General features: G+C 45.2%; 1 protein-coding gene across 1 annotated transcript in view; it reads right to left on the reverse strand.

The window, feature by feature from the left end:
• The window catches only part of LOC147108362 (zinc finger and BTB domain-containing protein 7A-like), a 129979-nt gene that overhangs the window by 12372 nt on the left and 98473 nt on the right, over positions 1-19134 (reverse strand). Inside the window, exon 2 of the mRNA XM_086004959.1 lies at positions 14148-15302. Coding sequence (XP_085861085.1) covers positions 14148-15302 — 1155 coding nt within the window. The remainder of the gene's footprint in view (positions 1-14147; positions 15303-19134) is intronic.

Here is a 19134-nt window from a genome sequence, read left to right on the forward strand (position 1 = left end):
GCCCTACTATCCCTGGATCCTAGGACTCATGCTGCCAAGTTTCACCCAGCCCTTTAAAAGAGCTCGAGACAATCCTCACAGATGTTTTTGTGGTAAACACCAATTGTTTTGAGCAATGTATCAGTATGAGATTCCGTGCAAGGGGCAACGATGTGCTATCAAAATTACTGATACAGGTTTTCCAAAACAGCTTAAAGGGGCATTGCCATTCCCTCTGAAGACCGAGCGTTTTATGACTACCACCTGAAGCTGAGATGGGATTAGGGCTCTCAGTTCCTCTGTGGCATTTTCTGGCCCTATATATTTATCGAGGAGTTGTGTTGGGTCTCACTGCTGCTGATAATGGTTCTCGGCCCATTTAAGTATGGTTCGAAAAAGAGCTGATATATTACAAGAAAAATTTTGTTGCCAAAATCCCTATTTTGTGTTGAGCTGGAGATACAGGGGGTTGGGGGGGGGGGGGGGGTTAGCATTTCTACACAGCTGTAAAGGGAGCAATTTTCATGGGCAGAATTTTCACCAGAGTAAGTTCAACAATATAATTATGTGGCTTAAAAAGCTTTTGCGTGCAGATTTGAGTTTTTTTGCTTAATAAGCATGACAGCCAGTAACAATAGTTCGATTTTCAGGACAAGAAGGACAGAGGTGGAATCCTGAAATATGAAATCCTGATGTAGAAAATATTTTCCGTTTTCTGACATCAGCAGATCAACATTACAGCGGAGACGATGTAGGAGTAAGGATCTTACTAAGAGAATGTGTGACCGGTTCGGCAACATAACACAGTGTTTACCACCACACGACTGAGGATACACCCTGCAATGTGCTAATTAGAGGGTAGTGCAGGTGGGGGCAAGGACAAGCCCTAGTATTGTTCAATTGCAGTTGCAAAAGTGATAGGAACTGTAAGCTTGTTACTGAGAATGGCCCATGTACATATCTTTTCAGCTTAATTTTCCTACCCCTTGGGAGTCTTTCTACAGAAACTCCTTTGAAAAAGTGTAGTATTCGTGTGTTCTGGTAGCCTGGGCTTCCCATTTGTGCTTTACTGATTATTAACCAGAGGAGGGTTTCTGACCACTGTTCGCGAGTGCAGTTTGTGTCTCATTTGTCATTGCAAGTCGTGTGCACTGATGGATAGACACTGCCCCTCACTGATGGCCACAGCCGGAGGTATTGAGTTTGCTGCCGTACCAGAGTATTATCAGGAGCTAACGATGATGGGGAGCAGCCCAAGGTTGACCCAAGTCCCCAAGACATCCAGAGGATGTGGCTGCCCAGAGGAAGAGGTGACATCTCTGCCTGAGCTCTCGGCTTGGTACCTCCCCATGGTAGCACAGCTAAGATTAGCAACATGGTGGGTTTGGATTTGGCAATGAACCAGTATCCACCGCTCCATTAATTCTTGTGCGCTGAGCCACCTTACCAGCCTCCAACTAGAATAGCATTGCCACAGTGAGTACCAGATAAAATTAATTTAGACCAGTGCTTGCTCGGGTCAGGAAGATGAGTTTTCACTGTGATGATGCCTGAGCTCTCCAAACACCTCTGTTGAAGCACTACTCCTCAGTAATGATTGTTATGTGTGCGGCTTATGTGTGGGAGGGCACCAATCCTCACCCAGTACTTTTCCCTGGTTTTTCTACACTGAGCAGCTACACAACATCATCACAGTGAAAACTCATCTTCCTGACCTGAGCAAGCACTGGTCTAAATTAATGTTATCTGGTACTCACTGTGGCAATGCTATTCTAGTTGGAGGCTGGTAAGGTGGCTCAGCACACAAGAACTAATGGAGCGGTGGATACTGGTTCATTGCCAAATCCAATCCCACCATGTTGCTGATCTTAGCTGTGCTACCATGGGGAGGTACCAAGCCGAGGTCCGGGGCAGGGGTCGAGGAAGTGCAGGGAATAACAAGGAGAGTTGTCACTACGCTGCTGTTGTTCACCTCTAGCAGGAGACCAAGACTTTGGTCACTCACTGTTGGAGCTTGGTGTGGTGATAGCATTCAGCAGCATCCTGGGCGGCTGAGCAGTCCTGTTTAGGACCGAACCTCTAATCTAAATTGGGAGAGGCTAGGAAGAGGTGCCCTAAAAATTGCTGATTTATCTATTCCCAGTCAGCTATCTCCGGGTGATGGGTCTTCCCTGAATGTGGTCAAAACACAGCAGATAAAGTATGGAAGAGTCTCAGCTCAAGAATGACTGCTTGTGAATGCAAGAACGCTCATGAACAAAGCAGAGTATCCAGAGTGCCTTAGTCACGAGTTAATTCTAGCACATCAACATTGCGGTCCTCAAATAGCAGATAAAGACCTTTTAGAACGTGGTGGGAGTACAATTTTGCAGCTTATGTGAATCTGGACTGATTTCCTATCTGAGGCAGCATTATAAACTGGCCCAAATGTCAGTCAAATCTATTAATCAGCCGATGACCATGCTGTTTCATCAGCGTTCATAACTCTACCACGACAAGCGCTGATGAAACTGGGGATTAATTCACTCATTTTATAATGACCTGGACATTGTCATTGCCTCAATATCACACATAACAAACTACACATCCTTGGTGATTTCAATACTAGAGCTGAAATATTACCCAGAGCAAAGTTTGAAGCAACGGAGACAGCAACACCAATAGCAATGGGCTCCTCTTTCGCACCAAGTATTTAAAAGATCGACTTGTCATCACCATTCCAGTATAAATCATCATGATACATGCAATTATAGATTGTCATTACATGCCAGTGTGAATTCCAAGATACTCAGTGTTATTTTAGTCAAGCGAGTGGAGGTGACTGTTGGACAGAATATCCTCCAGTAATAATTTAATTCTCACTCAGCTTTGCTACTAATCATCGTAGGCAAACTAGCAACTCCTCAGAAATACTGGAGTGTGAAACAACTCCAGAATCCTACAATACAATATATATCATTGCCATCACAGTTAGCAATGTTCAGGGGGTTCAGGCCAATTGGAAGGTGCTCAAAGAGAAGGTCCAAACCACAGTACTGGACACAATTGTCATACTGTTAAGGCTGATTCAACTAAAACAACACTAAGATACAGAATCTCCAACCTGAGATCAGTTGATTTTGGTTGATTCAATGGTGGAGCCTCTGACTCGCGGAAGCCGAGACTGTGCTCACCCAGGTGCAGCACATAAATTTTAAAAATGGGATGTGATTGATGGGACAAGCCAGCAGCTAAGAGAGACTGAGAATATTTATGAAGTTCTGTGCATGAACAGAATAACTCTAGAACTGAACTGCTGAATTGGGAACCAAGGAAAGCTATATGCCTACAGAGAAATCTGAAATCCTCAATCATCGGAAGAAACTTTCTATCTAATTGGATCAGAGTTATTGAAGACACAGACAACACCCCAATCAGGACAGCCTCCTAAACCATTCACTGTCCAGGGAAGTACTTCTCAAGCACTAATTAAGGGAACAATCGCAAGGCCCAGGACAGGATGGAATAGGTTTACATACAAGATAGAACAACATTATTGAAATAATTTGCTGCAGACCTTAAAACAAGTATGGGATGAAAACAAGGTACAAGATCTCAAGACCGCATCTATTGGCACCTTGAACAGACAGGGGAGAAATCAGATTGTAGGCGCAGTACTGGATAGGGTATTACTCAACAGTCTGATAGCTTTGGTCTTGGACTACTCTACCGCAGACTCAACGTGACTTCCAATCGAACTAGCAGTGACAAGGTATATATAGCAAGACAAATACAAGAAATATGCAGGGAACAGAACATGGACTTGTACAGGACATTTCTTGAAATAACAAAAGCTTTCAAAATCTGTAATTGGAGGATCTTTGGAAGCTGCTTTCCAAATTTGACTGCCCTGAATAATTTATTAATAAGTAAACGCGAGTGCAAAAGACAAGGCTGAAGCGTTCGCAACTATCTTCAGTCAGAAATGCCGAGTGGTTGATCCATCTCGGCCTCCTCCTGAGGTCCCCATCATCACAGATGCCAGTCTTCAGCTAATTCAATTCATTCCACATGATACCAAGAAACGGCTGAGCGAATGGAATACAGCAAAGGCTACAGGCCCCTACAACAACCCGGCTGTAGAGCTGAAGACCTGTCCTCCATAACTAGCTGTGCCTCTAGCCAAGCTGTTCCAGTACAGCTACAACACTGGCATCTACCCAACAAAGTGGAAAATTGCCCAGGTATGTTCTGATCATAAAAACGACAAATCCAATCCGGCCAATTATCACCCCATCAGCCTACGCTCAATCATCAGCAAAGTGAAGGAAGGTGTCGTCGACAATGCTATCAAGTGGCAATTACTCACCAATAATAACTTGCATTTATATAGCGCCTTTAATGTACTAAAATGTCCCAAGACACTTCACAGAAGCGTTATAAAACAAAATTGGACACCGAGCCACATAAAGAGATATTAGGACTCACCGATGCTCAGTTTGGGGTTCCGCCAGGATCACTTGGCTCCAGACCTCATTACAGCCTAGATCCAAACATGGACAAAAGAGTTGAATTCCAGAGGTGAGGTGACAGTGACTGCCCTTGACATCAAAGCAGCATTTGACCAAGTGTGGCACCAAGGAGCCCTAGATGGTTGTGGTTGTTGGATGCCAAACATCTCAGCCCCAGGACATGGCTGCAGGAGTTCCTCAGGGCAGTGTCCTAGTTCTAACCATCTTCAGCTGCTTCATCAATGATCTTCCCTCCATCATAAGGTCAGAAGTGGGGATGCTGTCTGATGATTGCATAGTGTTCAGTTCCATTCGCAATTCCTCAGATAATGCAGTCCGTGCCCGCATGCAGAAAAACCTGGACAACATCCAAGCTTGGACTGTTGAGTGGCAAGTAACATTTGCGCCACACAAGTGCCAGGCAATAGCCATCTCCAACAAGAGAGCATCTAAACACCTCCCCATGACATTCAACAGCATTACTATTGTTGAATCCCCCACCATCAACATCCTGGGAGTCACTAAAGACAAGAACCTTAATTGGACTAGCCACATAAATACTGTGGCTGCAAGAGTAGGTCAGAGACTGGGGGCTAGATTTTCGGGGAGCCGTCAGGCGGGGTTTCAGGCGTGTGGGGGGGGAAAAATCCCGACTTTGGGGGTCCCGACACCATCCTGCTCAAAACCCCACCCCACGTAAGTTTCAGGGGCGGCGGGTACCCGCCCCGCACTGGGACCCGCCGAAACCAGGCGGGAAGGGATTAGTGCCGCAGTTTTTAGCCTAATCCCCATTTTGAGGGGTTTCGTGTGGGTTTCCCGACGGCTCCAAACCACGCCAGGTTAGAGCAGCGGGCCGTCGGGTTGAATGAGTTGGAGGGGTCACGCTGTCGGCGCTCAGGTGAGTGATGGGTGCATGAGTGTAAAGGTAAGTGTGTTTGGTGTGTCTAAAGTGTGTAAAGAACTTTTACTTACCTTTACTTACCTTAACAGCCTTTCTTCCTGTAGCCGTCGGGAGCGTATCACTCAGCCGGAACTGAAAGCTGAACGGCTGCGATCTGTCAAAAGTGACAGCCTTCAGCTTTTAGTGCTGCTGAGATTTCTAAATGAGTCAGCGCAGAAGGACTCATCTTAGAAATCAGACTGTCAATGTTTCACAGCTTCAAACAGCTGTAAAACACTGATATTTAATCTGTCAGAAATCTTGACAGATGAAATTTCAGTCTGTGACATCACCTGTTGCCGGGTGGCCCCTAATTGGCCTGCTGAGTCCGCTGGGCGGGCTCAACAAGGTCAATCAAGGGAAAATCGCGCGGATTGGCCGGACGTCGAAGTAGGCGGGTCAGAAACCCGAAAGGGGAAGTCCCGCCTTCTTCCCGACAGGTTCGACAAAATCGACCCCTGGGTATTCTGCGGTGAGCGATTCAGCTCCTGACTGCCACCAGCCCCCCACCCCGCCCAAAGCCTTTCCACCTAAAAGGCACAAGTCAGGAGTGTGCTGGAATACTCTCCACTTGCTTGGATAAGTGCAGCTCCAACAACACTCAAGAAGCACGACACCATGTAGGACAAAGCAGCCCGCTTGATTGGCACCCCATCCACCACCTTAAACATTCACTCCCTCCAACACCGGCATACCGTGGTTGCTATCTGCAAGATGCACTGCAGCAACTCACCAAGGCTTCTTCAACAGCATCTCCCAAGCCCGCGACCTCTTCCACCTAGAAGGACAAGGGCAGCAGGCGCATGGGAACACCACCACCTCCAAGTTGCACATCATCTTGACTTGGACATATATCGCCGATCCTTCATCGTCGCTGGGTCAAAATCCTGGAACTCCCTCCCTAACAGCACTGTGGGAGAACCTTCACCACACGGACTGCAGCGGTGGGGAAATCTCCAAACTGTTCCGTATCTTTAACATTGAAAAGAAAGACTGCATCCTTGGACCCCATCTTTTTGGCTTCATCTTTGTGACCGTGTTCAATGGGAATGGTAGCTTAGTGGTATTGTCACTGGGCTAGTAGTCCAGAGTCCAGAGACGTGAGTTCAAATCCCACCACGGCAGCAGGGGAATTTAAATTCAGTTAATTAAACAAATCTGGAATAAAAAGCTAGTATCAGTAATGATAACCATGAAACGATCAGATTGTCGTAAAAAACCCATCTGGTTCACTAATGTCCTTTAGGGAAGGAAATCTGCAGCAGCAGAATTGTATTCCACCACAATCTGTAACGGGATATGTGTCGGTGCAGGCTCGATGGGCCGAAATGGCCTCTATCTGCACTGTGGGGTTTCTGTGTGTCTGTGTTTCTGTGTGTGTCATGGCCCGGCATATCCCTCACTCTACCATTACCATCAAGCCAGGGGACCAACCCTGGTTCAATGAGTGTAGAAGAGCATGCCAGGAGAAGCACCAGGCGTACCTAAAAATGAGGTGCCAACCTGGGGAAGTTGCAACACAGGACTACATGCATGCTAAAAAGCGAAAGCAGCATGCTATAGACAGGGCTAAGTGATCACACAATCAACGGTGCAGATCAAAGCTCTGCAGTCCTGCCACATCCAGTCGTGAATGGTGGTGGACCATTAAACAACTAACGGGAGGAGGAGGCTCCATGAATATCCCCATCCTCAATGATGGTGGAGCCTCTGTGAATATCCCCATCCTCAATGATGGTGGAGCTCAGCACTTGCAAAAGACAAGGCTGAAGCGTTTGCAACCATCTTCAGCCAGATGATCCATATCGGCCTACTCCTGAGGTCCCCACCATCACAGAAGCCAGTCTTTAGCCAATTCGATTCACTCCACGTGATATCAAGAAACGGCTAAGCACACTGGATACAGCAAAGGTTATGGGCCTCGACAACATCCCGGCTATTGTGCTGAAGACTTGTGCTCCAGAACTAGCTGTGCCTCTAGCCAAGCTGTTCCAGTACAGCTACAACACTGGCATCTATCTGACAATGTGGAAAACTGCCCAGGTATGTCCTGTCCACAAAAAGCAGGACAAATCCAACCTGGCCAATTACTGCCCCAGTCTACTCTCAATCATCAGCAAAGTGATGAAAGGTGTCATCGACAGTGCTATCAAACGGCACTTAGCAATAACCTGCTTCACAGATGCTCAGTTTGGGTACCGCCAAGACCACTCGGCTCCCAACCTCATTACAGCCTTGGTCCAAACATGGACAAAGGAGTTGAATTCCAGAGGCGAGGTGAGAGTCACTGCCCTTGACATCAAGGGGGGGTAGAAATGCTCCACTGGCTGAGGGAAGGGGGGGGGGGGGGAACGCTCCACTGGCTGGAGTCATACCTAGCACAAAGGAAGATGGTTGCGGTGGTTGAAGGTCAATCATCACAACCCCAGGACATTGCTGCAGGAGTTCCTTAGAGCAGTGTCCTAGGCCCAACCATCTTCAGCTGCTTCATCAATGACCTTCCCTCCAACATAAGGTCAGAAATGGGGATGTTTACTGATGACTGCACAGTGTTCAGCGCCATTCACAACTCCTCAGATAATGAAGCAGTCCATGCCCGCATGCAACAAGACCTAGACGACATTCAAGCTTGGGCTGATAAGTGGCAAGTAACATTCGTGCCACACAAGTGCCATGCAATGACCATCTCGAACAAGCGAGAGTCTAACCACATCCCCTTGACATTCAACGGCATTACCATCAACATCCTGGGGGTCACCACTGACCAGAAACTTAACTGGACCAGCCACATAAATACTGTGGCAACAAGGGCAGGTCAGAGGCTAGGTATTCTGCGGCAAGTGTCTCACCTCCTGACTCCCCAAAGCCTTTGCACCATCTACAAAGCACAAGTCAGGAGTGTGATGGAATACTCTCCACTTGCCTGGATGAGTGCAGCTCCAACAGCACTCAAGAAGCTCGACACCATTCAGGACAAAGCAGCCCGCTTGATTGGCACCCCATCCACCATAAACATTCACACGCTCCACCACCGGCGTACCGTGGCTGCAGTGTGTACCATCTACAAGATGCACTGCAGCAACTCGCCAAGGCTTCTTCGGCAGCACCTCCCAAACCGTGACCTCTTCCACCTAGAAGGACAAGGGCAGCAGACGCATGGGAGCACCACCACTTCCAAGTTCCCCTCCAAGTCACACACTATCCTGACTTAGAAATATATCACCGATCCTTCATCGTCGCTGGGTCAAAATCCTGGAACTCCCTCCCTAACAGCACTGTGGGAGTACCTTCACCACATGGACTTCAGCAGTTCAAGGCAGCAGCTCACTACCACCTTCTCAAGGGCAATTAGGGATGGGCAATAAATGCTGGCCTTGCCAGCGATGCCCACACCCAATAAACAAATTTTAAAAAATGTGGCCACCAGAGAGTGGAGAAAGAGGTGTATAACCAGTTCTGTACTGAAGGGAAACTATCCATCTATGAAGGCTCCAGGTCAAGACGAAGGACAAGGAAAAAATTCTTTGGGATCTAGTTCTCACTGATATTACAGAGAATTAAAGAAAAAACTTGCATTTCTATAGTGCCTTTCATGACCTCAGGATGTCACAAAGCACTTTACAGACAACAAAGTACTTTTGAATTGCAATGTAGAAAACATGGTAGCCAAATTGCACAGAGCAAGCAACGAGATAATGGCTAGATAATCTGTTATAGTCATGATGGTTGAGGGATAAACCAGGACACGGGGGGAGGTGAGCGTGCTAACCGCTGAGTCACAGCTGACACGCTAATAAATATTGTAACAGGGAAACTGACCCTTCAGCCCAACCAGTCCATGTTGCAGTTTATCCTCCACAGGACCAGTAGTCTTCACCCCAGTTGCTGCCTCATCCCACCCCGTTCCCATATTCCTTTGGTCCTCAGAATTATTGATGGTATTCCTCCTATTTTAGTATCATCTGCAAATCTGGTCACCACTTCCTCTTGCACTATATCCAAATCATTGATGTACACAGTGAAGAAGTGGGTTCAGAACAGAACCCTGTGGGACACCACTATCTACTTCCCTAACACTGACATCTTGTCCAGGTGGAGGCCATGTTGGTGAAGGTGTAAAGGAATGGGCTGGTTGAGAATGGCAGACAACAGGTCTTTCTGTAATCGGGAGCTGAAGAAGAGAAATGCTCCTCTGGGGCCAAAACAAAGCCCTACAAAAACACCCTGGAACAGAATTCTCAAGCACTATGAAATTCAGTTCAACTTCTGGAAATTACAGCCAAGGTTAAAGTGGAATGGATAGGTTGTAATTTAATAATTCCCCAAAAACCCAGAATTTATCAAAACCAAGAGAGAGAGATAGGTAAAAAGAGTGCTGATTGTAGTCCCCCAGGGACCAATACCGGGAAAACTACTGATTCTAATTTATGATTTGGACTCAGAAACTCAATGCAAATTTATCAAATTTGAAGATGATGCCAACCTTGGAGGGCAGTTAAAATTGAGGAGACAGCTTAGGAAATAAAATTGAGTTGGACAAAATATGACCGTGTACAGAACAATGACAAATGAAATGTAACACGGACAATTGTAAAATACTGCACATAGAGAAAGAAACATGAACGGTGGCATAGTGGTTAGCACTGTTGCCTCACAGCGCCAGGGACCCGGGTTCAAATCCGGCCTCGGGCGACTGTCTGTGTGGAGTTTGCACATTCTCCCTGTGTCTGTGTGGGTTTCCTCCGGGTGCTCCGGTTTCCTCCCACAGTCCAAAGATGTGCGGGTTAGGTTGATTTGGCTATGATAAATTGACCCTTAGTGTTAGGGGATTAAATACGTGAGGTTACGGGGATAGGGTGGGATATGTGTCAGTGCAGGCTCGATGGGCCGAAATGGCCTCTATCTGCACTGTGGGGATTCTGTGATTCTGTGAACATATGGACTCCATGAATGGTTTGGAATAGCTTAGAATGAAACTGAAGGAGACTTGGGGCCTTGGCAGACTCAATGTTCAATATGTCCAACAATTGTAGAGCAGCAATCAACACATCAGATAGAATGCTAAACTATATAGCCAAAACATTGGGGTACAAGGCAGAAGAAGTCATGCTCAAATTGTATAATATACAAGTCAGAACACACCTCGAGTAAAAAAAGAACTTGCATTTATATAATTTCTTTTAAGCCCTCAGGACGCCCCAAAGTGCTTCACAGCCAATGAATCACTTTTGAAGTGAAATGAGCTTCTGACCACAAATCCGCACCATCACTAAGACCGCCTATTTCCACCTCCAGAACATCGCCTGACTCTGCCCCTGCCTCAGTTCATCTGCTGCTGAAACCCTCATCCATGCCTTTAGAAACATAGAAGCAGGAGTAGGCCATTCGGCCCCTCGAGCCTGCTCCGCCATTCAATGAGATCATGGCTGATCATCCAAATTCAGTACCCTGTCCCTGCTTTCTCCCCATATCCCTTGATCCCTTTAGCTTTAAGAAATATATCTAACTCCTTCTTGAATATATTTAATGAATTGACCTCAACTGCTTCTGTGGTAGAGAATTCCACAGGTTCACCACTCTCTGGGTGAAGACATTCCTCCTCATCTCAGTCCTAAATGGCTTACCCCTTATCCTTAGACTATGACCCCTGGTTCTGGACTCCCCCGCCATCGGGAACATCCTTCCTGCATCTAGTCTGTCTAGTCCTGTTAGAATTTTATAAGTTTCAATGAGATCCCCTCTCATTCTTCTAAACTCTAGCGAATTCAAGCCCAATCGACCCAATCTCTCTTCATACGTCATTCCTGCCATCCCAAGTATCAGTCTGGTGAATCTTCGCTGCACTCCCTCCATGGCAAGAACATCCTTCTTCAGATAAGGCAACCAAAACTGCACACAATACCTCTAGACTTGACTATTCCAACGTATTCCTGGCCGGACTCCCAACTTCCACCCTCCATAAACTTTAGCTCATCCAAAACCCTGAGCTCATCCAAAACCCTGCTGCCCATGTCCTAACTCGCACTAAGGCTCATTCACTCATCACCCCAGTGCTCGCTGACCTACATTGGCTCCCGGTCCGGTAACGCCTCAATTTCAAAATTCTCATCCTTGCTTTCAAATCCCTCCATGGCCTTGCCCCTCCCTATCTCTGTAATCTCCTCCAGCCCCACAACCCTCCAAGTTACCTGCGCTCCTCTAATTCTGTCCTCTTGAACATCCCTGATTTTACATCTCTCAACCATTGATGGCCGTGCCTTCAGCTGCCAAGGCCCTAAGCTCTGGAATTCCCTCCCTAAACTTCTCTATCTCTCTTTCCCTTTTTAAGATGCTCCTTAAAATCTACCTCTTTGACCAAGCTTTTGGTCATCTACCCATATATCTCCTTATGTGGCTTGGTGTCAAATTTTGTTTTATAATGCTCCTGTGAAGTACCTTGGGACGTTTTACTACGTTTTATAAATATAAATTGTTGTAGTCACTGGTGTAGGAAAACGCAGCGGCCAATTTGCACTCAGGATGAAATAGCAATAAAATAAATGACCAGATAATCTATTTTAATGATGTTGGTTGAGAGGTAAACTTTGGCCAGGATACCAGTAGATCTCTCCTGCTCCTCTTCGAATAGTGCCATGGGATCTTTTACGCCCACCTGAGAGGGCAGATAGGTCCTCGATTTAACGTCCCATCCAAAAGTGGGCGCCTCCGACAATGCAACATTCCCTCATTACTGCCCTGGAGTGTCAGCGTGGATTACTGTGTCTGGTACTGAAAACTGTGTTTGGTTTAGTTATGAGACACAAAGGAGGCATTCAAGCCATGAGGCAGCTCAGCGAAGAGTCACGAGGCTGGTCCGTTGTGTCAAGCGATTAGTTATGAGGAAAACCTGGACTTTCAACTTTTAAAGGAAGCGACTGAGAGGTGGTCTTATAAGTATACAAGACAATAAATGGTATGGAAAAGGTAAATCTGGAATATTACCTCAAATTAAATTACAACAGGAGAACAATGGGACATTAGTTCAAACTAGTAAAAGGCAAATTTAGGACTGATGTCAGAAGGTTTGCTTCATGTATGGAATGAGCTTATATGGAATAGAGTAGTGGAGGTGAAATTTAAGAAGAAATGAGATGCTGCTGTGGGAAGAGTGGAGGGTCTTTCTGGATGGGTGAGTTATGATGGGCCGAATGGTCTTCCTCATCCTTATTTTTCTGATCTAGGTGATACAGAAGTGGCGGATATCAAAGTAACATTAGATGGAGAGTAGACGCAGGTGGTAATTATCTTGGTCTCTTCTCTTTCCTGCCCTGCTTCCCCAGTGCTGGTGACAAATTCTTACTGCACATTATAGTGATTCAAAATACTACAGGAGACTGGGGGCTATAAAGAAACAACTGAAGCAATAAGACGTCAATAAAAACTTTCCAGTGTCAATGCTACCCCCCACTTTTCTTGAGAATGTTTCTTTTATTCCCCTCCCACCTCCTTCACACTTATGACTAAAGGCAGACAGAGTTAGTTACACTGTAAGCATTACCACTGAAAGAGAAAAGGCAATTGCGAGCTGCAATATTTCAGTGGGTTTATGTCACAATCCAGACATTTGAGTGCCAACAATCTGAAAACGTTCCATTCCCAGTCTGTGAGATCAGTAGAAAATCAATTGGACCTGTTTATATTAAAACAGCTGCTGTAAAATCCAGTGTACAAGTTGCACCTCAATGCAGGTCATAAACCTTGAGGGAATAGCATCTGCACCACAGTGAGTTATTGTTCCAACATACTAGTCTCAGGTGTGACGTACGTACTTTATTTTTAAAACTAAGTACTGTACACCAAGAAACACATGAACATGACAATCACCCAAACCAACCTACGACTCTAGATACCCGCTCTAACAACACAGTCATGCATCATTTCCACTGTTCATTCAGCCCTGAGTAGATGTGTTTTAAACCATGTATAAATCTGTGCTTTAATAGTTAAACTTTATCAGTGTTGTTGTGGAATCCTGTCAGTGGAGACAGCAGATCTTTATAACAAAATTAACAAGTTCACATCAGGTAACCAGTGAATGGCCATTATGAAGATTCCCCCTCACAGTGCTGTGCTTTGTATATTGCCATATTAGTGGCCGTCTCTACTGGTTTGTGAGATGAATTCATCTTGAATTCACACCAATGGTAACTAGTATTGTGATTGATACAGGCCATGGAAGCTTACAATATTAATTTTGGCTGCATTTGAGAATGATGTGATAGTATTTAAATTTAGGTGACATGAGCCACCCAGTCACAATCTGTAATGCAGAATCTTACTGTAGCTCTGCCAATAGATACTGGAGGCCATTGCAGACAGAACCTTATGCCAACTGGTGGCAGTAGCTGCAATACATTCAATCTGTGTAGCTGGACCCAAACTTTTCAACACTCCCAGGTCCTCAGCTAGTGTTGTAAAAATGAGTGCCTTGGCCCCTTCCCTGACAGCTCAGTGAGTTGATCCAGCGAGTAGCTGAGCCACATAGTGCAGGTTCAATCCCAGTCTGCGCTGTGTCATACAATCTCAGCCAGCTGAAGTACTGCAATTGGTCTCTGTGTTTGGTTTAGGGTGAAGGAAAATCTGACATGGTTCCTGCTCTGAATTATCATAAGCCACGAGGAAACGAGAGAAAATGGAGAAAGAAGAAAACACAACACTGAGTTAATATACTCAATATTTAAAATAATACGATGATCTACCTTGTGAAGCGAACACTACAGATGTTACACTCGTACGGTTTTTCTCCCGTGTGAGTCCTGATGTGACGTGGCAGTTTTCCTGCTCCCTGAATCACCTTCTCACAGATTGGACACTTCTGGAATGCCTTTGCTCTCACTTTCTTCTCGCTCTTTTTGGACCAGGAAGAGTAGCCTTCACCCTCGAGGGAAGGGTTGAAAAAATTCAAGTATGAATCAAGATCATTCTCCTCTTTCACTAAGTTCTTGCCGTATGTCTCATCGACTGAGTTTATAATCTGCTCAAGGAAGGCTCTGGAGGAAATGGGTTCTTCGTCTTCCTGGTTTAGCTCCGGTTTTACCTCTTCAGTTGGGATGAAGTTTGGATGCATAGCCAGTTCTTGGTGTTCCAGAAGCCCTTCTTCCTCGTGAAGATGGAAATCACTATAGTCTCCATTCTGTGAGGGGGAAAACGGAGGGCCAGTGACATCCTCCCTCTTGATCCACAGAATGGATTTGTCCACGGTTTGCGTTGGCTGATCGTTTGCCGCCATTTCTGGATAAACCCCTTGTGCCTTCTCTGCCAGCTCTTCACTAACTCCATTTTTAAAGTGCACTCTTGGAAGGTCTTTCAGTTCAAGACCTGCCCATTGGCTGTCAACGTGTCCATTGGCCGGACTGCTTTGGAAGTACTCTAGATATTCTTTTGCTCGAAGGAGGTTTCTCTGATCAATTTGATCTACATAATCTACCATCTCCTTGCTGGCCAGGGCATTTGATACAAGGAGATCATGGCAGACGTTGCTCACACATTGGATCTCCAGTAGTCTTGCCGCATTTAAAATCTCATTTACATTCGAAGTGCTTATAGTCAGGGTTGCCGTGTATGCAAACTCCAGCAGTGCCGAGAGAGCTTCTGCTGTGACAAAGTCTATTTCATAAACATTCTGTTGGTCCACGATGGCTCCCAATGTGAAGAGCTTTTTGAAGTACTGACTGCAGGCTGCAAGGACTGATCGATGGGTCCGAAATTCCTGACCGTCCACTATGATGATAACATCACAGAGATAACCATAGTTCCTCTGCTCATTAAGACTACTGAGAATTTCACTGCTGTGATCTGGGAATGGGATACCTATAGGGCCATCTACTCCACTGGCCATTTTCATGGACAAAAGTCTGGAAGGGGAAAAAAAAGAAAAAGATTTAGCGACATAATTGTGGTCACAAACAATGTTAAACACACTAACAGATAAAAGGGCTAATAAAAAGAAAAGAAAGGCCTTGCATTTCTATAGCACCTTTCACAACCTCAGGAATTCCCAAAGCACTTTACAACCAATGAAGTACTTTTGAAGTGCAGTCACTGTTGTAAAGTAGGAAAGGCGGCAGCTAATTTGCACACAGCAAGGTCCCACAAACAGCAATGAAATAATGACCAGATAAACTGTTTTTTTAATAATGTTGGTTCAGGGATAAATTTTGGCCAGGACACCAGGGAGAACTCCCCTGCTCTTTTTCAATCTTTTGGGATCTTTTACGTCCACCTGAGAGGGCAGACGGGGCCTTGGTTTAACATTTCATACAATAGACGGCACCTCCAACAGTGCAGCACTCCCTCAGAACTCAACTGGTGTGTCGGCCTAGATTACGATCAAACAACCTTCTGACTCAAAGGCTGGATTGCTACCAGCTGAGCCATGGCTAAACCCATAATGTGCAGTCCGGGAATAGGCTACAGCACCGCACACAAAGAGTTTAGAAGAGCCCAAGCTTGTAGAAATTACACCAGATAAAGCAGCAGGTTGAAACAATTTTCAATAACTTGGTGTTTGAATAGCTTACGCTGTGTGATATCTATGTGGAAGCGTCTAAAGGAATTTCTCACCATTAAACAGAGATTGTCTGCACAAGATTTTGAGTATCAGGAGAGGAGCTTGATTTAGAAAAGCTAGGACTGCAAATGCATTACACGTAGACAGTGCTCCTTTAAGTCCTCTAAGCCAGTCTGCTTGAAATGACCTTGACAGGCTCTCGACTGCCACCATACTTGATACTGGGGAGAGACTAGTTTCAGAACAATTCCCTTTAACAGAACAGCTAACAGCACCAAGGTAACACATACCCCAAAACAAATTAACACACACACCTTAAGGAAGCAAGTCATTAGAGGAATTCAAAACTTAAAGCTATCTTTGACCTGTACCATTCGTTCTGGTGTCTTTCTGCAGGGGATGGAAACAATTCATTCGTTCTCTTCTCAACCACCCCCACCCCTCAAAAATGCCTTTCAATTAATGATAAACTTCAGTTACGCAGAGTTAGACTGTGATGGTTATGAGTTCTGTGTTGACAGAAATAGTCTTTCTGCTGCAGAAGAACCTGTGTTGCAGTCAGTTGATTCATCTACAGGCTGTTGATCAACTGGAATTCTGCTCTAACCTTTTACAGTATGACCTTAAAATGGATCAACGGTTGAAGTACTGTCCTTTGCTGCCACTTAACATATAACACTTTAACTATCACAATGAGTTGCCGCTGGTCTCAAAAAGGACAATGTTTTTGTATGAAGTAGTTTTTATGAAATTTTTGAAACTCTGTTGAACAGGTTGCACCAAGTGTTCTGTTGCAAAGCAGCCACAGCGAGGTAGTAAATTACTTGTGGCACTGCCTGTGGCAAGTTGATGAATACAAGTTCTTTTTTGTTACACGATAGTGCCAGAGTGACATCAGAAACTTGCTCCACAGAGCCACCTAACGGTCAGAGCATGCAACCACATCATGATACTTGACAGAGCAACATTGATGGGAAATGTTGACATACCCATTTACAATGATAAATGTTGACAGGTAAAAATCATAGAATGATACATCACAGAAGGAGGCCATTCGGACCATCGTGCCTGTACCAGGTAGAGATAACAATTAATCCCACTCCTTTGTTCTTTCCACAAAGCCCTGCAATTTTTTTCCCCTCAAGCATTTATCCAATTCCCTTTTGAAAGTTACTATTGAATTTGCTTCCACCGCCCTCTCAGGCAGTGCATTCCAGATCACAACAACTCGCTGCATTAAAAAAAGTTTCCTCCCATTGGCAAAATAACCAGAGGCAATCACCTTAAATCTGTGTCCTCTAGTTACTGACCCTTCTGCCACTGGAAAGTTTCTCCCTTTTTACCATTCATGATTTTGAACACCTCTATCAAATCTCCTCTTAACCTCTGCTCTAAGGAGAACAACCCCCGCTTCTCCAGTCTTTCCCCATAACTGAAGTCCCTCATCCCTGGTACCATTCTGGTAAATCTCTTCTGCACCCTCTCCAAGACCTTGGCATCGTTCCTAAAGTGTGGTGCCCAGAATTGAACACTACTCCAGCTGGGGCCTAACCAGTGTTTTCTGAAGGTTTAGCATAACTTCCTTACTTTTGTACTCTATGCTTTGATTAATAAAGCCAAGGATCCCATAGGCTTTTTTAACAGCCTTCTCAATTTGTCCTGCCACTTTCAAAGATTTGTGTACATACACCTCCAGGTCTCTCAGTTCCAGCATTCCCTTTAAAATTGTATCATTTAGTTTATATTGCCTGTGATAAAAATAATAACTTCCGGGAAGTTATGTCATCACTTCCTGTGAACTGTGAACTGTGTACATACCTCACTTCCTGTCATGTGTCACTTCCTGTTGGACTGGTATAAATACTGGTCTGTTCAGTATTGTAAGAGGCTTCTACCAGAGGCATGGTAAAGACCTCTCTTGTATATAGTGTGTTTATAAGTTACTTAAAGCTTACTTTAAAGTTACTTGATGGTAAGCCTCCTTTTTCTTACATCAATTTAAGTAACTTAGTATTTACACTCACGAATACTAGACCTTCGGACAAACTCGGAATTAAGGATCCAGGGAACCACCCATCATGGAGAAAATCCTTAGACCTATTCGTCTGGACTTGGACCCGAATGCACCAGCAGCTGGCAGGGTATGGAAGCATTGGTACCGTACTTTTGAGAATTTTCTGGATGAATGTGAAGCGGATGCTCCTGCTAGATTGAAGATACTTATCAATTATGTGACCCCAAAAGTGTTCGAATATGTTGATGAATGGGATAATTACGATGAGGTGATTCGGGCACTTAAGAAACTGTATGCCAAGACCCCAAATGAGGTCTATGCTAGACATCTACTGGCCACAGCCCGACAAGGGCCAGGGGAATCAATTGACGAATTCCTGCAAGAACTTCGCAGGCTCAGCGTAGATTGTAACTTTCAGGCAGCCTCAGCTGAGCTGTACCGCCAAGAAATGATTCGTGATGCTTTCATCTGCGGGATTGCCTCTCCATTTATACGCCAGCGTCTACTAGAAAGTAAAACACTTGAGCTACAAAAAGCTTTTGACCTAGCTTGTTCACTGGATTTGGCAAAGAGAAATGCAGACCTCTATCAGCTGCCCAGATCTCGATCTGCTGCTGTAGCTGCAACCAGACAATTCAAGCGGTCTCAGGTGAACCCTATCATGGGGGAATCTAATTCTGATAATTCTGATGAAGAGGAGGAGGACGACCCCACTTTAGCAGCCTCTTGGCAATCTAGGAAGGAATGCTTCTTTTGTGGAGATGCTTTTCACCCTAGGAAAACCTGCCCTGCTCGCAATGCAATCTGCAGTTATTGCGGGAAAAAAGGACACTTTGCTAAAGTTTGCCTATCAAGGGCCTCTACGAGGGCCAATCCAGCTAAGGCCTACCGAACTGCCCCAATTAGGGCCTATCAAGATGCTCCAGCTAGGACCTATCAAGCTTCCTCTCGAGCTCTCTCCCGAAGAAGCACACCGAGAGTTTTAGCCACTCTCTGTGCAACGACACCAATTACAGCTGCTTGCCCACAGAACCTGTCTCATGCTGCCACAAAAATTTCAATTAAAAGGGCATATCTTAGATGCCTTAATTGACTCAGGAAGTACTGATAGTTTCATTAAGGAACAGATTGTTGCGAAATTGAAACTACATGTCTTCCCATC

This window comes from Somniosus microcephalus, chromosome 13 (assembly GCF_052327205.1).
Source record: "Somniosus microcephalus isolate GS21.2 chromosome 13, FLI_Smic_1.0, whole genome shotgun sequence".
Classification (NCBI taxonomy): domain Eukaryota; kingdom Metazoa; phylum Chordata; class Chondrichthyes; order Squaliformes; family Somniosidae; genus Somniosus; species Somniosus microcephalus.